Source organism: Teleopsis dalmanni, chromosome X (assembly GCF_002237135.1).
Source record: "Teleopsis dalmanni isolate 2A chromosome X, ASM223713v2, whole genome shotgun sequence".
Classification (NCBI taxonomy): Eukaryota; Metazoa; Arthropoda; class Insecta; order Diptera; family Diopsidae; genus Teleopsis; species Teleopsis dalmanni.
This window is the reverse complement of record NC_051848.1, coordinates 46,798,144-46,817,960: the sequence shown is the minus strand read 5'-3', so window position 1 is coordinate 46,817,960 and position 19,817 is coordinate 46,798,144. Positions and strand designations below refer to the sequence as shown.

General features: G+C 30.7%; 4 protein-coding genes across 5 annotated transcripts; 2 read left to right on the top strand and 2 right to left on the bottom strand.

Moving 5' to 3' along the window:
* Positions 1-1,037: 1,037 nt before the first annotated feature.
* On the top strand, positions 1,038-5,827 carry LOC119687174 (probable ATP-dependent RNA helicase DDX23). Of its 2 annotated transcripts, XM_038101400.1 has the most exons (4): positions 1,038-1,204; positions 1,263-2,176; positions 2,239-3,118; positions 5,047-5,827. In XM_038101400.1, the coding sequence occupies exons 2-4, from the start codon at positions 1,333-1,335 to the stop codon at positions 5,708-5,710; spliced, it is 2,388 nt and encodes a 795-aa protein (XP_037957328.1). In that variant the 5' UTR covers positions 1,038-1,204; positions 1,263-1,332; the 3' UTR covers positions 5,711-5,827. The 2 variants fall into 2 exon arrangements, with proteins under 2 accessions (XP_037957328.1, XP_037957327.1); XM_038101399.1 differs by having other exon boundaries at positions 1,038-2,176.
* An 11-nt stretch (positions 5,828-5,838) lies between these two features.
* Positions 5,839-9,422, bottom strand: LOC119687173 (cysteine-rich protein 2-binding protein). Its single transcript, XM_038101398.1, has 9 exons — positions 8,774-9,422; positions 8,569-8,720; positions 8,336-8,510; positions 7,861-8,268; positions 7,462-7,806; positions 7,161-7,398; positions 6,950-7,102; positions 6,756-6,891; positions 5,839-6,221 (listed from the first exon to the last, which is right to left on the bottom strand). Exons 1-9 carry the CDS (start codon positions 9,205-9,207, stop codon positions 5,866-5,868), a joined length of 2,397 nt encoding a protein of 798 aa, XP_037957326.1. The 5' UTR covers positions 9,208-9,422; the 3' UTR covers positions 5,839-5,865.
* Positions 9,423-10,942: 1,520 nt separating this feature from the next.
* Positions 10,943-11,720, top strand: LOC119690261. The gene is made up of 3 exons (XM_038105281.1): positions 10,943-11,135; positions 11,194-11,328; positions 11,433-11,720. The coding sequence occupies exons 1-3, from the start codon at positions 11,006-11,008 to the stop codon at positions 11,636-11,638; spliced, it is 471 nt and encodes a 156-aa protein (XP_037961209.1). The 5' UTR covers positions 10,943-11,005; the 3' UTR covers positions 11,639-11,720.
* Positions 11,721-13,251: 1,531 nt separating this feature from the next.
* LOC119688969 lies at positions 13,252-16,937 on the bottom strand. Its single transcript, XM_038103673.1, has 5 exons — positions 15,648-16,937; positions 15,394-15,584; positions 15,186-15,300; positions 14,638-15,124; positions 13,252-14,565 (listed from the first exon to the last, which is right to left on the bottom strand). Exons 1-5 carry the CDS (start codon positions 16,461-16,463, stop codon positions 14,393-14,395), a joined length of 1,782 nt encoding a protein of 593 aa, XP_037959601.1. The 5' UTR covers positions 16,464-16,937; the 3' UTR covers positions 13,252-14,392.
* Between the last annotated feature and the right edge of the window lie 2,880 nt (positions 16,938-19,817).

Below are 19,817 nucleotides of genomic sequence, written 5' to 3'. Positions count from 1 at the left end.
TTTATATTTTATTTGAATTTATATGAAAGTGTAAATTTTGTTTATAATGAAGTAAGGAGAATACACAGTCAAAGACACGGCGCATTGACCAAATATTTTACATTTTTGATAGCTCAGGCTCTTAAGAAAGCAATACGAGATCGTCAATAAATTCGTTTATATAATTTTCAAACTTCTAATATCACTTGTTACTGCTAAATGAGCAGTATTTATCACTGTTTTATAATTCTTGCAATAATCTTACAACTTTTTGCTTATAACATAAAATTGCTACGGTCATATGACTATCTGTATAACATAGAACTAAGTAAAACTCATATTACGCTCTTTACACAGAGTTTTATGGAACAGCTTTGTGTAAAGTCTTGTGAAAACATAAGTGCCGCGCAAATAAATAATACAAAATTTTAAAATCAAACTAAAACAGCTGATTCATACATCAATACAAATTTGTGCTCTCTCAGATGCTCTCGTTTACTCGAAAATTTGCTGATGGAACGCACTTGTTTATACACAGTGTTACTCAAAATTATTACGAGTAGCTTGTGGAACAGACCTAATAAAAACTGCTAATAAATCAAAATCAAATTAATATATTTTCAAACTATTATTATTTCATAATTAATATTAAATAGTTAATAACTAATAATTAGTTAATAGTTTATTTGTTAATTATATAATTTTTTCCAAATAACTAAATTTATAAATCGTATTGTGTAATCCATACCACACAGTTGCCCAAGCGGTAGAAAGCGAACATCTCAGGGTCACACTCGGCATTTTACCTTAAGGGCGATGAAATTTAAGAAAAATTGTTAAAAACTAATTTTTAGGGAATGTTGTGGTCTACAATTTTTGTAATGAAATTAAATATCATTTAAAGCACAGTAAACGACTTTTTCAAAAAAATTATTATCGGTTTTATAGAAGCTAATTATTATGCACATCATTTCGAGTTTTCACTTTATTTGACTGTACTACATATTTTAATCCTATTCTAAATTTTTGATATAATATAAAAAATTTTTGACATTCATGATTATTTCTACCTTTGGCCGTGAATTGGCGTGTTTCTAATTTTTTGCACAGTATTTTGTAAATTTGACTTCTGTTTTTGTGTATGTTCTCTGGTTGTACCTGATTTTCTGCAACATCTAGTAACAGTGGTTCGAGAGCATCTATTTGGAAATAGTGAGCTCTCCATGTGTGTAAATTAATTGTTTGGTGTTTGATATTTTTTATATGAGCCTCACTTTTTATAGCAATTTGTACAATAGTGAATAATTAAAGAGTCAAACTATTTTCTCAATCAAGAAATCGCGTTAATGGAATATGGGTAACGATAAGAAACGTCGTTCACGTTCTCGGGAGCGTGATTGGTACCATGACAAAGACTGGGAAAAGGAACGTTTGCGCGATCGTGAAAAAGAGCGAAGAATGCGCAGATCTCGGTCTCGATCAAAAGAACGTTATGGAAGTGGTAGGTCTTCCGAAAAAGACAAAGATAGAAAGAAAAATCTGGAAATACGTGAGCGGTCCAAATCACACGAACGTACCAAGCATAGTGGTTCAACACTAGAAAAACATAAATATGAAGAAAAAATGAAGGAAGAAATGTTAGAAAGTAAAGATTTCAAAAGTGAAGCAATTGCTGATGTTAAAAATGAATTAGAGAAGAAATTTAAGAAAACTGAACCACTTTCCTTAGAGGAACTACTCGAAAAGAAAAAACGTGAAGAAGAAGTTCGGAGCAAACCTGTATTCTTGACCAAACAACAGCGCGCAATAGAAGCGCTGAAACGACGGCAGGAAGAAGTGGCAGCGATGCGATTACAAGCGGCGCGCCCATGTGTTGCTTCTGTTGATATTGTGTGCGCCACAGATCTTAAAAGTGAACGTGTAGATCGGCGCAGTGAAAGGGATAAAGAAAAGGATAAGGAGAAAGATCGTGATAATAAACGCGCTGAAGATCTTACAATCAAAGATAAAGAGAAAGAACTAGAGGCCATTCGTGAACGTTATCTGGGTATTATCAAGAAGAAGAGACGTGTTCGTAGACTGAATGACCGGAAATTTGTTTTCGACTGGGATGTTGGTGAAGATACTTCCATAGATTATAACAATCTTTATAAAGAACGACATCATGTACAGTTTTTTGGTCGGGGCAATGTTGCTGGTAAGAATTGATATATAAAACTAATTTCATATAAACTGAACTTATAATGTATAAATATTTAGGTATCGACATAAAGGAGCAAAAGCGTACTCAAAGTAAATTCTATGGGGATTTACTGGAAAAACGTCGTACTGAAGCTGAAAAGGAACAAGAAAAAGTACGTTTGAAGAAAGTGAAACGCAAGGAAGATAAACAAAAATGGGATGATCGGCATTGGTCCGAAAAAGATTTGGATGAAATGACTGAACGTGATTGGCGTATATTTAGAGAAGATTACAATATTACAATTAAAGGTGGTAAAATTCCCAATCCAATACGCAGTTGGGGTGAATCTGGATTTCCAAAAGAAATCATTGAAATTATTGATAAAGTTGGTTACAAGGAACCAACACCTATACAACGACAAGCTATACCCATTGGTTTGCAAAACAGAGATATTATTGGTGTAGCTGAAACAGGTTCAGGTAAAACACTTGCTTTCCTAATACCGCTTTTATCTTGGATTCAATCGTTACCAAAAATTGAACGACTGGAAGATGTTGACCAAGGTCCGTATGCCATTATTATGGCTCCAACTCGTGAATTAGCGCAACAAATTGAAGAGGAAACTACTAAATTTGGACAACCATTGGGCATTCGGACTGTGGTCGTAGTAGGTGGTTTATCTAGAGAGGAGCAAGGTTTTCGTCTCAGATTAGGCTGTGAAATTGTTATTGCTACACCCGGTCGCTTAATTGATGTGTTAGAAAATCGTTACTTAGTTTTGTCTCAATGTACATATATTGTACTTGATGAAGCAGATCGTATGATTGATATGGGTTTTGAGCCTGATGTACAGAAAATCTTAGAGTATATGCCTGTTACCAACCTAAAACCAGATACGGATGAAGCAGAAGACGCAAGTAAATTAATGGAAAATTTTTATTCGAAGAAGAAATACAGGTAAGCTAAATCATAAATAATGACTTATTTATTTATTTTTAGTTTATAATAGTTCTTTTTATTAAGATATTGTAATATTTAATATATTTCTCTCTCTCTCTCTCTCTCTCGCCCGTGCTTATAAAAGCATGCAACAAATAATGGCTCTGCAAACACAATAGTATTGAAATTTAACAATTAAAAAATAAAAATATAATTAATTCAATTATTCTACAGCTGGTTTATGATTTTGTTCTAATATAAACACAGCAAGTGAATTTGTTAATAAAAACGTTCGCAGTAAAGTGACAAAACTACAGAAAAATGTGCGAACACAAAAGTCAAGTACGGCTTTGTGTCAGTTGGTTAATTAGCGCTGACTCTGAGCTTCAAATTTGGCAGGACATCGATTCCTGGTACTTGCAGTCTCAATAAACAAGAATTATTTCCAAAAGTACTGATGATGTCTATTTGACAATACTCGACACAGCTGTATGGTCAGCCAAAAATTCAATTAATTAAAATAATATAAAATGAATTTTTGTTGTTGTAGTTTACTATTATTCGAAAAACCTCTATATGTTTTCTCTTCAAATCTACGGTAATGACTAATATAGTCATCTACCAATAACTTAGTAAACTATATTATATATAATAGAACTAATATATTGATTATTTATTTATTATAATTAATTACAAAATAAAAAATCTTATAACTAAGGTCAAAAAACAAGCGCTAGCTGCCACGCTTTCAGCTCGGATATTATAAATTAAATTTTATTTACTAGTTTATAGGCTTTAATATATTTATACATCGAAAGTATATTTTCAGCGGTAATTGTTTTTAATAGGCTGGTAGGTAAGATATTAGGAAAGATATTATTGTATGTTGATCCTTTTTTTTCGAGTCAGCGCAACTGGGCACTTTTACTCTTTGATAGCTGGGGGTAATCTGTAATCTGTACAGATCTGTGAAGTAGTTAACCTATTTAACCTATTTTTTGTGTGTTTATCATGATTAAAACAACATCGATGTACATCAAAATTTTGTCCTAATGCTATTGAATGGTAGGTCTTAATGAATCCACGACAATCGAGATCATAAAATAATGTACAATAAAGACAAATTGATATAAAGATGTCTGTCCGTCTGTCCATCTGTAAACCTGTTTTTGATGTGTTTATCGTGATTAAAACAATATATAAAGTTGAATTCTGAATGGTACCTTAAATGTATTTTCAATAGGTCTATACTATTCCTTAATAGGTCATAAGATATAGTATTGATTGGGTATCCATTAAAGACAAACTGTGTGAACGATTTTAGTCAGCAACAAAAGTCTGGGATACGTTTAAAAACAATGTTTTAGAGAAGTCTCTAGCAAAATGTGTTATGACAAAAGATTTGTTCCAAGAACGAGTGGGTCTACTTCCCGGATTTCGACGACCAAATGTCGTTCACCAGCTCCCAAAGGGACTACACAATCCTCAGGGGCTACAGCAACAACAATGTGATAATTGATTCGAAGGTTTATAGATCGTTTTTTATCATAAATTGTCGTCTGTTATTATTAGAATTACAATATAAGTAGTTGGTCATCTTTTCTTTATACGAAAAAAGTGAAATAAATTGAATTAGAATTATGTAAATTAAACAATTCAATTTAGTTTACTATTGACCAAAGTAAATTTATGTGAAAGAATGAACTTTTGAACTAGTTCACAAAAATAAACTATTGAACTAGTTCATAAAAATTAACTAGTTCATAAAAATGAACTAATGAACTAGTTCATAAAAATGAACTAATGAACTAGTTCATAAAAATGAACTAATGAACTAGTTCATAAAAATGAACTAGTAACAAGTTCATAAGAATGAACTGCACAAACTAGTAAATTTTATACATATTTTGAAACGTTCATTTAAATAAATTATTTGGTTTTTACAGACAAACTGTTATGTTTACGGCAACTATGCCTCCAGCTGTAGAGAGATTGGCTCGCTCTTATCTACGACGACCTGCCACTGTATATATCGGTTCCGTTGGTAAACCAACTGAACGCACTGAACAGATTGTGTACATGATGGGTGAGAACGATAAACGTAAGAAACTGATGGAGATTCTTTCGCGTGGTATTGAACCGCCAGTTATCATATTCGTTAATCAAAAGAAAGGTGCAGACGTTCTGGCTAAAGGACTTGAAAAACTTGGCTATAATTCTTGTACATTGCATGGCGGTAAAGGCCAGGAGCAACGTGAATATGCATTGGCAGCACTTAAATCTGGTGCTAAAGATATATTGGTAGCAACAGATGTCGCTGGTCGTGGTATTGACATTAAGGATGTATCTTTAGTTATAAATTACGATATGGCAAAAACAATAGAAGATTATACACATCGTATTGGTCGTACTGGCCGCGCCGGTAAAAACGGTGTAGCAATTTCATTTATTACGAAAGACGATAGTACTCTGTTTTACGACCTCAAGCAATGTGTTATGGCAAGTCCAGTATCGGTTTGTCCACCTGAGTTGATGAATCATCCAGATGCTCAGCATAAGCCTGGTACAGTAGTAACTAAGAAACGCAGAGAGGAGAAAATTTTCGCCTAAAATAAATTCCACAATATATATAAAAAATAATTGGATATGACTCATATGTAATATTCCAAAGTAAAACAAATAATACAATATATTCGAACCAAAAATAAAAAGTTTTTTCATGTTTTATGCAATTTGTTTATTATAAAAATAACTTAAACAACATGTCACCTCGCCAGTCTTAAAAAAATTGCATTTCGTGACTGTTTTGAATCGATTGGTAAGTACTTATCATAGAAGTCTATTATAATTTCCTCGAATTTGAATCCAAATTTTTGGTATAATAACGCTGCTGAGTTGGATGCTGATACGTGCAGGATGATGTCTTTATCCATGCAAGTCTGGACCAAATGGTAGAGCATGAACGAACCAATTCCACAACGTTGCCAACCACATCGAACAGCCATGAAAGATAAATATGCTTCATTGTAGCCAACATCAGGTGTTAGAAATGCGCAGCCTACGACAAGCTTCTTATACATAGCCACAACTGTGTAATCAGGATAACTCAAACATTCAGACACTGTAAAAATAAAAAATATGTTAAAACAAAAATAAGAAATATAAGTTGAAATGAAAAAAAATTCCAGCACTTTAAATTGTAACTATTTTGATAATTTTCTATTGATATAATAAGCTTGAATTAAATTTTTTAAAAAAAAAGATAATAATATTTTAAGTTCGAATATCTATAATCATAGGTCACAGAGCTACAAAATGTGTTGTGGTTCAATCATCAAGTGTAGTTGCTTACTCAAGTCATCTAGGCTGTTGTTGAGACGTTGTGTGGTATAAATATTTATTTATTTTATTAAAGTATGTTTCGACGCAATCGAACTCTAGATCGGAGTGCAAATTTCAAACTTTTCTTAAATAAATTTGTTGATTCGCATAAGCTCAGGTCTAAACATCTCATTAAATCTAATTTAAAATCTATTCTATTTATATTTCTTTTCAAATCTAAATATATATAAATATATGTATATGTACACATATGTTTTCTATATAATATTTAATTTAAAGCACCGAAGCTAATTGTTTTAATTATAAAACTTACTATCGATTCCTGGCCAAAATTCGCATTCTAATAAGGCATTTATAGCAGGTATATGGTTTGGACGTACGTAACAATAATCAATGGAAGCGCGTTTAGAATATACGCTATTAATAGTCAGTTGTAATTCACAGTGTAACTAAAAAATGTAAAAGTAAATATTTATACAACGCCAATTTCATGCAAATGTGCATTACCTGTAGCATAAGTGGCATACATTTTGTATCCCTGTATATGAAAGGATGTAGCGTTCTCAATGAATAGGGCGATTCAAACACTTCGTATTCCACGATACCAGCCATACGAGCGTTGAAGGTTTTGAGACTTTCTTGTGGAGTTAATGAAATGAGCTGAAAGCAAGTTTTGGAAAATCATTTAAAAATCTTATTCTTAATCAGGTTAACTTACATGAAAACGATCTATGATTTTTGACTTTGATTCAATTAAATTATTTCTGCCTTTCAAATGATTATGTATATTGAACAAATTTTTGTTGTGTGAACGGTTATAGTCACGAATACAGAGCTTTCTGTAAAAACGTCTAACATATGCAGGAATATCAGACAATGAATTTTTTTCTAAAGAAAACACTTTCCGAAATTTTGTTAAAAGTTCTTTCTCCTCGTATATGCTTATTAAAGCTAATCTAAAATGTTTCATACAAATGAATTCACAAATTATTGGATATAATTTTAAATTTGTACACAACCTTTTTTCTGGTTTTAATGAAACTCCTTCTTGCGTATTTGTAGATTTCTCTACATTTTCAGTTGCCACCCATGGGAAGGCACGATCTTGTTTCTTTGTAAATAAATTTGGTTTACATGGTGTAATAATCGATTCTAGTTTGTTTCTTTTGACATTCCTTTTTGTTTGCGGCTCACTATGACTGTTATCCGATACATTTTCACTATCCGACTCATTTAAGTTTTTGGAATTTTCGGCATTGACTAAAATTTTTTTTGAACCCGAGTTTTTCTCAAATGTGGTTATTTGCAGTAAGCGCGGTTGATAACAGTCTGTTGTTTGTAAGCTTTGCTCTGCCTTTTTATCACTGAAAATAGTTGATAGTTAATAGCATAATTTGTACTTATAAGAAGTAACTTACTTGCGAAAATCTAAATTATGTGTTGATTCATTGCCGAGCAAGTTATTACCGGCTTGTATTTCGAAATGATCATTGAATTTTTTGCACATGAAGTCGTTATCTAGTGCTTCAAAAGGATTCTCAAATGTGCCGAATTGCGCAACTCCGCTATCGAATAATTCTATTTGATGATTATGAGTATCAATTAAAGAGGAATATTCGCTTTTATCTTCGCTATTCAAAGGTTCAGATTCCATATTTGAAAAATCGCTAAAATATGAGAAATCATCGTTGCCAAAACTTTCAGCTAGAAAATCAAGCAGATTAGACTGTACTGTGCTTAAATTTTGTTCTTGAGAACTTTTCTTATTACTAGCATTATTTTTCACAATCTTTTGATTGTTTTTTGATTTAAGTCCCATGTATGGTCTGTCAAATGAACGTCAAATAAATGTTTTTTAAATAGATGTACGTATGTGTATTTGGTCTTACTAACATTGACCGCGCACAAGACTTAGTTGACTCTAAATCATGCTCGGAGCTTTGTATACAGTTTCTTTTTGCTTTGAGTGGAGCATCACTTGATGTATCTGAGTTCTCACTGGTATCGTCATGATCTTCTTCGGCCTTCCTACTTCGCTTTTTTTGTCGTTTATCCAACTGTTTCTTGTCTGCAATGTAGACATGTATTAAGTATGAAAAATTAATAAAATTATATTTATAACTCACATATAGTGAAAATTTGAAGTGGTGTATAGTTTGAAAATGCCAATTTCCACCAACCAGCTTCGTTAAATACTTCGTGTCCTGACAAAAAGAATTTAGGGTTGTTATGTGACAATGTACCTGATATCGAACCAATCCAATTCTTTCGACGACGACTTTAAAAATTTATTTTAATTAAAATAAACTAATTAAACGTACGAATACTTACGTCGTTTGTGGAAACAATATATTCCAGTTTTTATCAATAAAACTACAAATGTGTGAACGCCAATGAAAATAACCGCAATTACTCAATCCTTGCGCCTTTATCGACAAATTATATATTGTCAGCGTGATAATCATTAGCCACGGCAACTGTTGGCGTTCAAACTTTTCTCGCACAATCGCCGTTGATGTGGATGCTGCATTAAAGTTTTCCGCCACACAATTAGAGCAAGTCATGTCAAAAAAGACATCACCGTGCAAATCACCAGGAGTGCACTTACTCTTCAGGCACTTTATATGCGTTTTGTATTCGCATATCATGCAGCTTAAATACTCATTGCTAAGACACAAATTATCACAAATGCAGCAGTTGGCATTGTCGTCAGTTTTCACCTCCGAACAATCGAATTGATTAGAATGCACATCAGGAGAACTCATTTCAAGTAAATATTCAAATAATTATTTTCGAGATTAGTTACACCGAATTCTAATCAAAAATATTTGTTTACGCACAAACGCATTTGTTTTGACATAAACATAAGCGCAAGTAATGTGTCAAACGAAATAAGTCTCGATGTTGCACGTTTTTATGAATAAACATTGTCCGTCCCACCATCCGCGTGTAACACAAGAGAGTGACCACGGAGAGTGCAACACTCTCGTCAAACTGTCAAAAATACACAAATTTAACTCCAGAACTATTTATTGATTTGTTTATCAGTTGTTTTGAATACATTCGAATTGAAATATTAGTTCAGACTCACCTTAATTTCGCAAAAATCTTAATTTCATCTTCATTTCAGAGAAATAAAGTTATTTTTTTCATACAAAATTCAGTTTTAAAGTTAGAAAGAAATTAAGAAAAATGGCCTGAATTTCGTTGAAACGAAGGCTTAAATTAAGCGACATTTCAAATGAAACTATGCGTGAAACAAATTTTAAACAAAAAATAAAGTTGAGATAACGTAAAGGTCACATTTTTTTTCAATAAATGTCAGTGAGGGTTGACTTTAATAAAACCGGGAAAATATTTTAAAAGTAGTGCAAATTTTTAAATTTGAATAGAGAGAAAGAACTGTTACAGTTATTTATATAAAATGGAGTGAAAAATAATAATCCATGGACCTGAAATCCACTAAATCTAATGAAACTACTGAATGCCCTTCTTTATAGTTATAAAAATCAACTTTTAAAATTTCCCAGATACAACTTGTGTTTGGAGCATGTAATTTTTAACATTCGATTTGTAAGCAAAAAACATATGATTTCCTTAATTTGGTTCAGTAAGAACATTTTCGAAATTAGCTTAATTTCATTTGAACGAAATTAAGAAAATTTGGCTGTCTAAATATAGCATAAGGCAATCACCAGAATCGTTGCTTTTAAGTTTTTAACTTACATTAACAATAACAATATAGCAATAAACTTGAAAATTGGGAAAAAGAAAAATTTCAGTTTATTATTTTGAAAATTTCAACATATTTACCATTCCTTTTAACTCTATATTCATTTTAATTTGCAATTTATATTAATTATTTATTAGGCCACCGAAAAGGCGTAATAATTACATAATACTAAAATTGATTTTAAACTATTTTCAAGGCTTGACTCACTTCATTTGAATTTGGTACTAACTTATTATATTCCTGATCAAAATTTTAAAATAAATAATTTATTCCATTTTTTAATAAGCAAAAAGAATAATCTACAGACATTAGATACCATCGATTTCAAGAAAATATAACTTGCTTTAAAGCGATAGGTGCAGCTACAATAACAAATAATAGATATAAATAAAATACTTAATTTATTTACGCCGTGTGTGAGTTCGAGTAAATTGAGGGAAATAAAAAATTATCTCGGTATGGCAGTGACTGTTGGTATTTACCAGAATTTCGAGTAATGTAAATTAGATAAAAATTAAGTAAATTAAATGTTAGATTAGATGTGAAAATTTTATAAGATAAATAATAATAAATTTTAAAACTTTTGACCAAAAATGATAAATGAATGCAATAAATAAATTTATAAATATTTACATAAGTACAGTACAAAAAATTCCTAGGAAATTTCATTTTACTTTACTTCAATTTACTCGAACTCGCACATGGCTTAAATAATTAAAAATATTTTAAATATTAAATACAACTCTGTGTTCATTAACTGTCGATTATTAATGAATTTGCTGTGGTAAATTATATTTTCCTAGGATTTTGTATTGGCGGCTTCTGTTGCAATGGGTGGCAGGAGTTATTATTGTGACTATTGTTGCTGCTATTTAAAAAATAATTTAAGTGTACGAAAGAGACATGAATCAGGATTATCACATTCCATAGCAAAGTATACCTATATGCGACAATTCGAAGGTACATTACAATATTTATGTGTTGGATATATTGAATGATTTATTTTTTTTATTTTTAGATCCATACGTTGTATTGATGGAAGAAAACGCAAAAAGTCCATGTATTCATTTTCAAAGGAACATCTGTAGATTTGGTTTATATTGTCAACACTCTCATTTTAGTACAGCAGATAAACAAAAGTTACAAAAAATTGGTAAATATTCTTTACATATAAACATTTTTTAACATATTCTTATTAAATTCTATTATTGAAAAAAAAATATTTTTATTTTAATTATGTGAAATTTTCCATTTTAGTTAACACTTTGCAAAAAAAGAATAACTTAAAGCACGCAAAAAGTATAGCATCACATAATTGGAGAAATATATTACCTTGGAATGTTACTGCCACCGGCAATCACAGAAAAGCTAAGTTATCAAAGAACCTGCCTCCGTCTTTGAAGGCAATTAATTTTAATATATTATGTAAAGACTTAAGTAATGAAGAGTGGGGACGCATGTAAATTTTGTTAAATGTGTTTTCCATCAATGTTTGTTATTAGAGCATTTTATAGTATTTTTATAATTATAAAATACATAATATAGTTATTATGTGTATAATATAGTTATTATGTTAATATATATGTATTCCTTGTGTTATTTGTTTTTTAATATTATTTAAAGACTGTGTGTTAATAAAATTATAAAACAATGAATTTGGATTTATAGGCAATATAAAGCGACATACATTTTTATTGCTTTCGTTTTACACAAATTTGCAAATTAAGCAAATTTAATTTATTTTATAATTTATGTTGTTTGGTACTTTATTATTCATAATGTCAAAAATATTATATACAAAATAATAAATTTGTGTATAATAATATTAATTTTAAACATATGATATTATTTATTCTAATAATGCTATGTTGTTGTAACCTGTAGGGTTGTTGCCTTTAAGAATGTTAAACGGCATTTTGATCTTCGAACTCGATGAGTGGCTCCGGGACTGGGATTAGAGTTGTTGAAACCCTAATAGTGCTATGATTTGTAATTTGTAATTTGCTTAGACGCAAAGTTGTACCATCTCATCGTATTAATCAAGAAATAGGCTTTATAATGATGGAATTGATTTTATTGATATCTGTCGATATATGTTTTATGTATGTGTCATGTTTTTCAGAGTATAGCAGAGGAATAATTTAAGTGTTTTTTGTTAACAATAAATTCTTTCTTATATTCGTTTACTTTGCCATTTCTTAAGTTGGATATTTCTTATATTGGACGATTAACCATTTAACTTTCGGTTAATTAGACTTTTTGTAAATTGGACTTTCATTAAATTAGACTTTTAGTGAATTGTACATTTGGTGAACTGGACATTCAGTAAATTTGAGCATTTAATAATTTGGACATTCAGAAAATTGAACATTAAGCAATTTGGACATTCAGTAAATTGAGCATTCAATAATTTGGACATTCAGTAAATTGAGCATTCAATAATTTGAACATTTTGTAATTTAAGCATTTAATAATTTGGACATTCAGTTAATTTAACATTTAGTAAATTTGACATCGGCAGTTTCACACATTGTTGAAGGCTACATCGATTACGCTTTAAATTTGCTATGTATGCGTATGGAAAAGCTGTTCTATTGACTTCATCAAGAATTATATTATTCTAATTTTAAATATTTTTATGAATATATTGTCTTAATTTTTGTGCGGGTAGTTTGCATAGAACTAGAAGAATGTGCAACTCTAATTGGACTATTGACATTTAGATTCATAAAATTCTTTAAATTCTTTTCCAACAACTTCCGTAAATAAATAGTTTCTGGCGAATTATGTCTTTAATACCCTCTGAAAGTAAATCGCAATACGACATGTCATTGCAACAGTGTACATATATGATTGCGGTCTAGATTAACATCTGATATTATATCAAGTATCAACTTCCTTGATACTCTATGTGTACTCCATTGTAAACTTATCAAAATAAAAATTAACTTCGTTTACCAAAGTTAAATTATACCTCTTATATATCTTTTAGGTTTTTCTATTAGATAAATGAAAATAAGTTTAGTTTTTAGTTACATATTTTTATATATTTTAAATTTTTAGTTTAAAGCGACAGTTCTTTCTTACGGTTCTTCTAGTCTTCATTTCAGATCATTTTCCGTTAAGTCTATAGGTAACACTTGATTCAATGTCATAGCTGTTATTGTTAATATTGTTGTTATTAGATTAAGCAACTATTTTTTATGTGTATTTTCATTTTGATATTTCAACTATTAAAAAATTTATTTTTATTTCAAAGACATGTAGCCCTTACTTTATTTCGCAAACACACACACGTGATTTGCTTGAGTTTTACTTTACAACCTTGCTGGACTGATGTGTCCAGTTATATTCAAGAATCTTTAATTTGGGATTGTTTAAACACTGTTGGCATAAAATCACGTCACCAGTGCATTGACACCAAGATAAAGACGCTTTAAAAGATTAAAGATTCATTCCTCTAGAACAAAAGCTTTGATTATATTATATTTATATATCATATTAGCATTTAAATAATAACAACAGTCCCCGTCAGTCCGTTACCCACCGAGCAGATAACATGTAGGGGTTACAAAATACATGGGTTGGGATGTGGATGAGTAATGTTGTGGTAATGGTGCGGAGAAAACGGAAGGAGTGGGGGATAAAGGATGTGTGGGATTGCAACCCGGGTCCAGATACCTAAACCCAACTACTTGAAGAGGGTTAGTCCAAAGCTGTCAGTCCGTAACCGCGAACAGTTCCGTTAAAATATTTCATCTTAAAGATATGTGTTAAATAATAATATTCTTAACTTTAAACTTAAAAATATATGTTAAATAATAATTGTCTTAGTATTGAACTTAAACATATGTGTTATGTAATATAGAAACATATTAAATATTATTACTTTAATTGTTATTGTTTTAAATTAAATCATTTTATTTGCATGTCCACATAGTAAAAATAAATTATTCAGAAAAATGACGAAAATGAGTTGTCATAATAATAAGAACTAAGTCGAGCTGTTTTAGATTAAATAATAATAAAAAAAACTTTGTTTTTTCTGCGAATTAGGCGTTAAATTATGTCATCGGAATTAATGGAGATTTAATAACAGATTTTGTTTGTTATAAAAACAGGTACTAAAAGGTTGCTCCGCAAACTAATATCTCAAAATTGTCAAGCTATATTGAACTATTTTGTTAACATTTGATAGCATATTTGAAGGAATAGTTTTATTTGTCGTATTTTCTTATTACTTTTGATAATTTCTCCATTGTACGGTCCACCTTTAAACTTATACTTAAAAGTTTTCCGTGATCTCCCAAAAATGATCTGGGATCTTGTCCACTGTAATTTTGCACGCTAGGGTTAGAACCATGAGCTAACAGAAAATAAATGAAATTCTCTGTAAATGAAAATAAGAATATGTTTAATTACAGCATTTAAAAAAACAAAAAAAAAAAAACATTACTCATACCTGTATTTTTTCCGACAGCATGAAATAATGCAGTATTACCAGTCATCATTTCTCTAACATTTAGCAATTTAGTTTTTGCTGAATGTTTCAAGCTTTCTTGAATGTATTTTTCATCAATTTGCTCACACATACTGATATAGTAATCAATCGGATCCACTTCTTTAGAATCGCTAATTCTACAGTACTTAACGCAACCCATAAGACGTTTATCGACTGTGTTAAGCATTACTTCAGCATATGAAAATTGGTTTGACCTAAGTGAAAGATGCAACGGTGAGAGACCGTCGTCGTTTAATTTACTTAAAAGCTGCAAATCAATCTTTTCCATAAGTAATATAAAAGATTGTATGTTTATTTGGTTTATAATTGCTAAATGTATAACTGTATTAGAATTATCCCTCAAATCTTGCACATCCAAGTTATTGTCTAAAAGGATTTGAACAATTTCAGGAAAGCTATTATGGATTATCGCCAACTGCAGTAAATCCTGAATGAAATGAATTATTATAGAAGCATATCAAGAATAATCATACAACGTGGTTATTTACCTCGTCTTCATCTGTGTACAACGAATTCAAATCGATTTGCTTGAACTTAGTCCAAAGGAAAATGTGCTGCTTTAGTAAAAATTCGTCGTTATTGCAAACTGCTTGGTGTATAGGGCTAAAATAAGAGTAAAATTAATTTAAAATATGTGTGATATTTCGAAATACACTAGAAGGAAGGGTTATATACTGCTATTTAGGTCATACTTACAACATGCCATCAGTCACAATTTCTAAGTTCACATACTGTTCTTTCATTGTTTTTTGAATGTGGTCAATTTGCGAGGTATTACTTGAATTAGAATTTTCATTATGAAGTGATAAGACATTTGCAATGAAGGGCATGTCCGGCAACTCAGAATTATCTATAGAATTTGGTTGATTGGAAGTTTTAACTTTTTCCTAAAATAAGAATATATTTTTTTAATTAAGAAAATAATACAAAAAGATTTCAAATGCACCTACCAAATTTATTTTATGTTTCTTTAATTTCGGAACCATTTTAGATTGTGCTAATAATGCATGAGATTTTTTTATAACTTGTGGAACGCGCTCCTTGCGTTTTCGCTTTCGTTTATTTCGACCATCCTCATTAACCGCGCTTATATCAGCCTTATTCACTTCATCTGATATTTCCTTCGCTGCTTCCAATGTATCTTCTTCCTCCTTCTCAGTCTTTAGTGTTGTTTTCAAATTACATGTTAGTCCGTTTTCTGTAGAAGAGTTCATTACCAGTCTTGACTTATCCATTAGCTTTTCTATTGGTACAGGTTTAATAAATTGTTTTGGTTCGGCATTTTCGTCAAGTTTTATCAATTTTGCACTTGGTTGAATTAGTGGCGAAATCTTTGCATCTGCAAGTGGCAATCTTTTCAAGTTTCCAATTATTTTAATTGGATTTGCATTAAACGTAATGTTGCCGCCGTATATAATTGACTTCGGTCGAAAACTTGGTTCGCCTTTAAGCGGTAGTAGAATCTTGTCTTTAACGTTGAGAATTGGCGTATTATTTTCTGCTTGCGCAACTACATCAGGATTTTGAAATGTGTAACTACATTTTGGACATTTATAAACCTGAACGCCGTTTATTGCATCTAAAACGCGCTGTTGCACCTGTTTATCGGGAAGACGCAACAAAGCTTTAAACAAATCACTATACATAGACTGCATTGATTTACGTTGTTGGTAGGTAGCGCCCACTTTGCAAACATTATTTTCGCCTTTTAAATTTTCTGCACCAGCAGAAACTGTGGGCATGGCGACAACTGGCAATTTATTCATTTTGAAATTTGTTTTAATATCAAAAATACACTCAGCAGCGTTAATATTAGACAATCAAACCACTTTTTAATGCTGTTCTTAAATGAAAAAAACATTCACTGCAGAATGGGGAAACCCGATAATTTACACAATATCCCCAGCCGTTAACATATTGAATAATATTAACAGACGCGAATTACTTTTTACAACGAGTGAACGATCATTTGTTTTTGTACATCACCGTATATTGATGTTATAGATGTGACACTTTTATTGAATATAGTGTACTTATCTCTGACTCACTACTAGATAAAACATATGCTTTAAAATTGCATATGAAATTGAAATTGAAATTGCTCTAAAACTGGTAAAAGTTTTAATTTGCATAAATATGTGCAGCGTATTATAGTACATTTCCGCTGGCTTTGTTAGATCAGCTAACTTAATTGAGATTCAAGTAATTCAAGCAATCTTAAGTAAGTTAACTGGTCTTATAGTACGTTTCCACTGCTTACTTAGTAAAATTAACTTACTGAGTAAATTTCATTAACTGTACAAACAGCTTCTGTGCTTTTTAATTTATTAAAGAATATAGTAAATAAAATTCGACCAAAATGATACCAAAAATGAAGAATACAACATTGGAAATGATCAAAATTTGACATATTTGACACACGAAACAAATGTAAACATAAACAAACAATCAAAATTCAAAATAAATATCGCCTATTTACACAACATGAACTTAACAATCGGTTTTTGATAGATCGGAGGGCGAAGATGAGAGGACTGTTTTTACTAAAACAACCTGTTCCACGAGCTACTCTTAGTAAAATTCGAGTAAAACACAAGTAAAGTACAAACTAAGACCATATTACAAATTTTCATGGAACAGCTTTATGTAAAGTCTTGCGAGAACAGCTGTTTTTTGAAAAACAAATCAGTAGAAATTGAAGTTAAAAAATAAGAGTGCAAAATACATCATGAAAAGCAAAGAAAGTTTTATATTATAATAACATGCGCAAATAATTTTAAATATTATTTTAAATTAATTTATTTAAATTTTATTTTTATAAAGTAAGTTAGACTACTGTTGGTAATTAAATTTAATATAAAAAATGTATTTTATGTTATTTTTACAGACATATCTCACTATTTCGAAGTATATTAAATACTTTATATTCTAGCTGTGCAGTATCACTTAGTTCATTTAACAAAATATTTATTATGTTTTTTTGATCCATTCTACTATTGATTTATTTGAAATAATTAATACAATGAATATTTCAGAATTTTTTTTACTTAAACCAGTGTTGCGCAAATACACAATTCGAACATTTAAATTCAAACCAAAACAGCTGATTCATACATCAACACAAATTTTACTCGAAAGAAAATGTTCAAATAAAATCCTTTTTACTCGAAAATTTGCTATTAGACGCACTTGATGGTATACAGCATTATTCAAAATTACTACGAGTAGTTCGTGGAACAGGACTTATATTTAAGAACACAAACAAAATGTATTTGCAATGCTAACAACAATAACACATGCCAAAAGCATAGAACTTAACACACAAAATTTTTGCTTAGCAAACAACAGCACTCACAAAATTTTTACGAATGCTACAAGTCATTTGAGTCATTCATTTTCGATGAGTATACTTGTATTTATACTCACCTGAGTGTATGGTATGATTCATGAATCATTTGCCATTTCTGTAAGTTACTCTACTTAGAAATGTCCATGCAATCTTGTGAAGGTGATTCATTAGCACGGGGCATTCGCTAATGAATATACTTATGAAGCATTTCTGTGGCGAATATAGATGTATATTAGTAGTGTGTAAGAAAAACATTTATACGCTTTTATATATGGATTTTTATGAGTGTCCTCTGAGTGTTAAAATTATGATTGGTTGCAGTTCTCTGGTGCTATAGTTTATTATTTAAGAACTACCTTTTCGGTAATTAAAGTATTTTACTTATATTGCTTTTGAGTTTTTTATTCGAAGCATAATGGAAAAAATAAATTATAAAACAAGAAACATCATTTAATAAGTTTATATTTTATTTTGTAAAACTTGAAACAGTGCAGTCTTTTATTTAAAACTATATTGATTTGATACCAACCGTCCAAATCACAGACGGATTATATAATATGTATGAATTAAATATGAGAAGAGTAAAAACATAAAATCTAATTATTGTGAATGTACCTTTTCGGTAATAATATCTATAAGAAACCGCTGCACGGCTGTTGGTGGCTAGACTATCTAGGGCTGGTAGAAAACTTTCCTCTTGGGATAGTAGCATAATATATATACCTTTTTAAATATCTTAATATTATGGTGTAATTTGTAATAATTGCAAATTATAAAAATTGTAAAGTTGGAATAAAATAATTTATGCTGAAAATAAGTTTTCTGGAGAGGTTTTATCAAATTCATTGTAAATTTGGACTTGAAGAAAATGTAAAGACATTTACCAATTTGCAAATCTTGAACCACATATATGTGATTTGGAAGCGAAATTGAAAAGGGAGCAGGAAGACTTACAATTCTGCTAAATTCTATGGTTTTGCCTCGCCATTACCATAATAATAAATGTCAATGCAGGCTGAAAAAAGAAGTAGTTAGCCCTGAACTCGTTGATTGGCATTCAGTCTTAGACTATTTAAAAGCGATTACGCGGAGCTGGCTCATTTTGTGCTGATGGATATTGTAGTGATGCCTTGTGCAAATACTTGACAAGATACAGAGTTGGCGAGCAACTCGATGGTGATTAAGTGTTAGGTAAAACGTCGCTACGCTAAACAGAGCTGCGTTTAACTTTGAGTTGTAACAGAGCAGTCAAAGTGTCAAACCATAGCAAAGCTGTAGCCTACTTCAGCCGCTGTGTCACTATTATACGGCGAAAACAGATAATAAAACTGAGCGAGTAATGTGCAAAATGCTTTGGTGAAGAGTTTTAAATTTGCAGACAACGCTGCTACACTTCAGTAATTACTTCTTGGGATATTATATTATATCATATTATAATAGAGAAGCCCGTTTTTCATAATTTTTATTACTTTGACTAACAGAACGTTAAAAATCGTTAACGATTTGGCCCCTTTTTCTTATCGACCGAACAGAGCTGTTATTCTGTGATATCAGAACTAAGGCAAGCTTATAGGGTTATAATACTTGTTCACTTTCAATTGAATGGAGGAGTTACACATTTTAGTGTTGGTTACTCGCTAACTACGACGGTTCTTTAGGGAGTTGTTCTGGTCTGTATATGAACAATGCTAAAGAATAATGTGAACAAAAAAAATATGGTCATTTAGCAATTTCGATGTGTTGATTTTAAAATAAGTGTCCAGTTAATAAC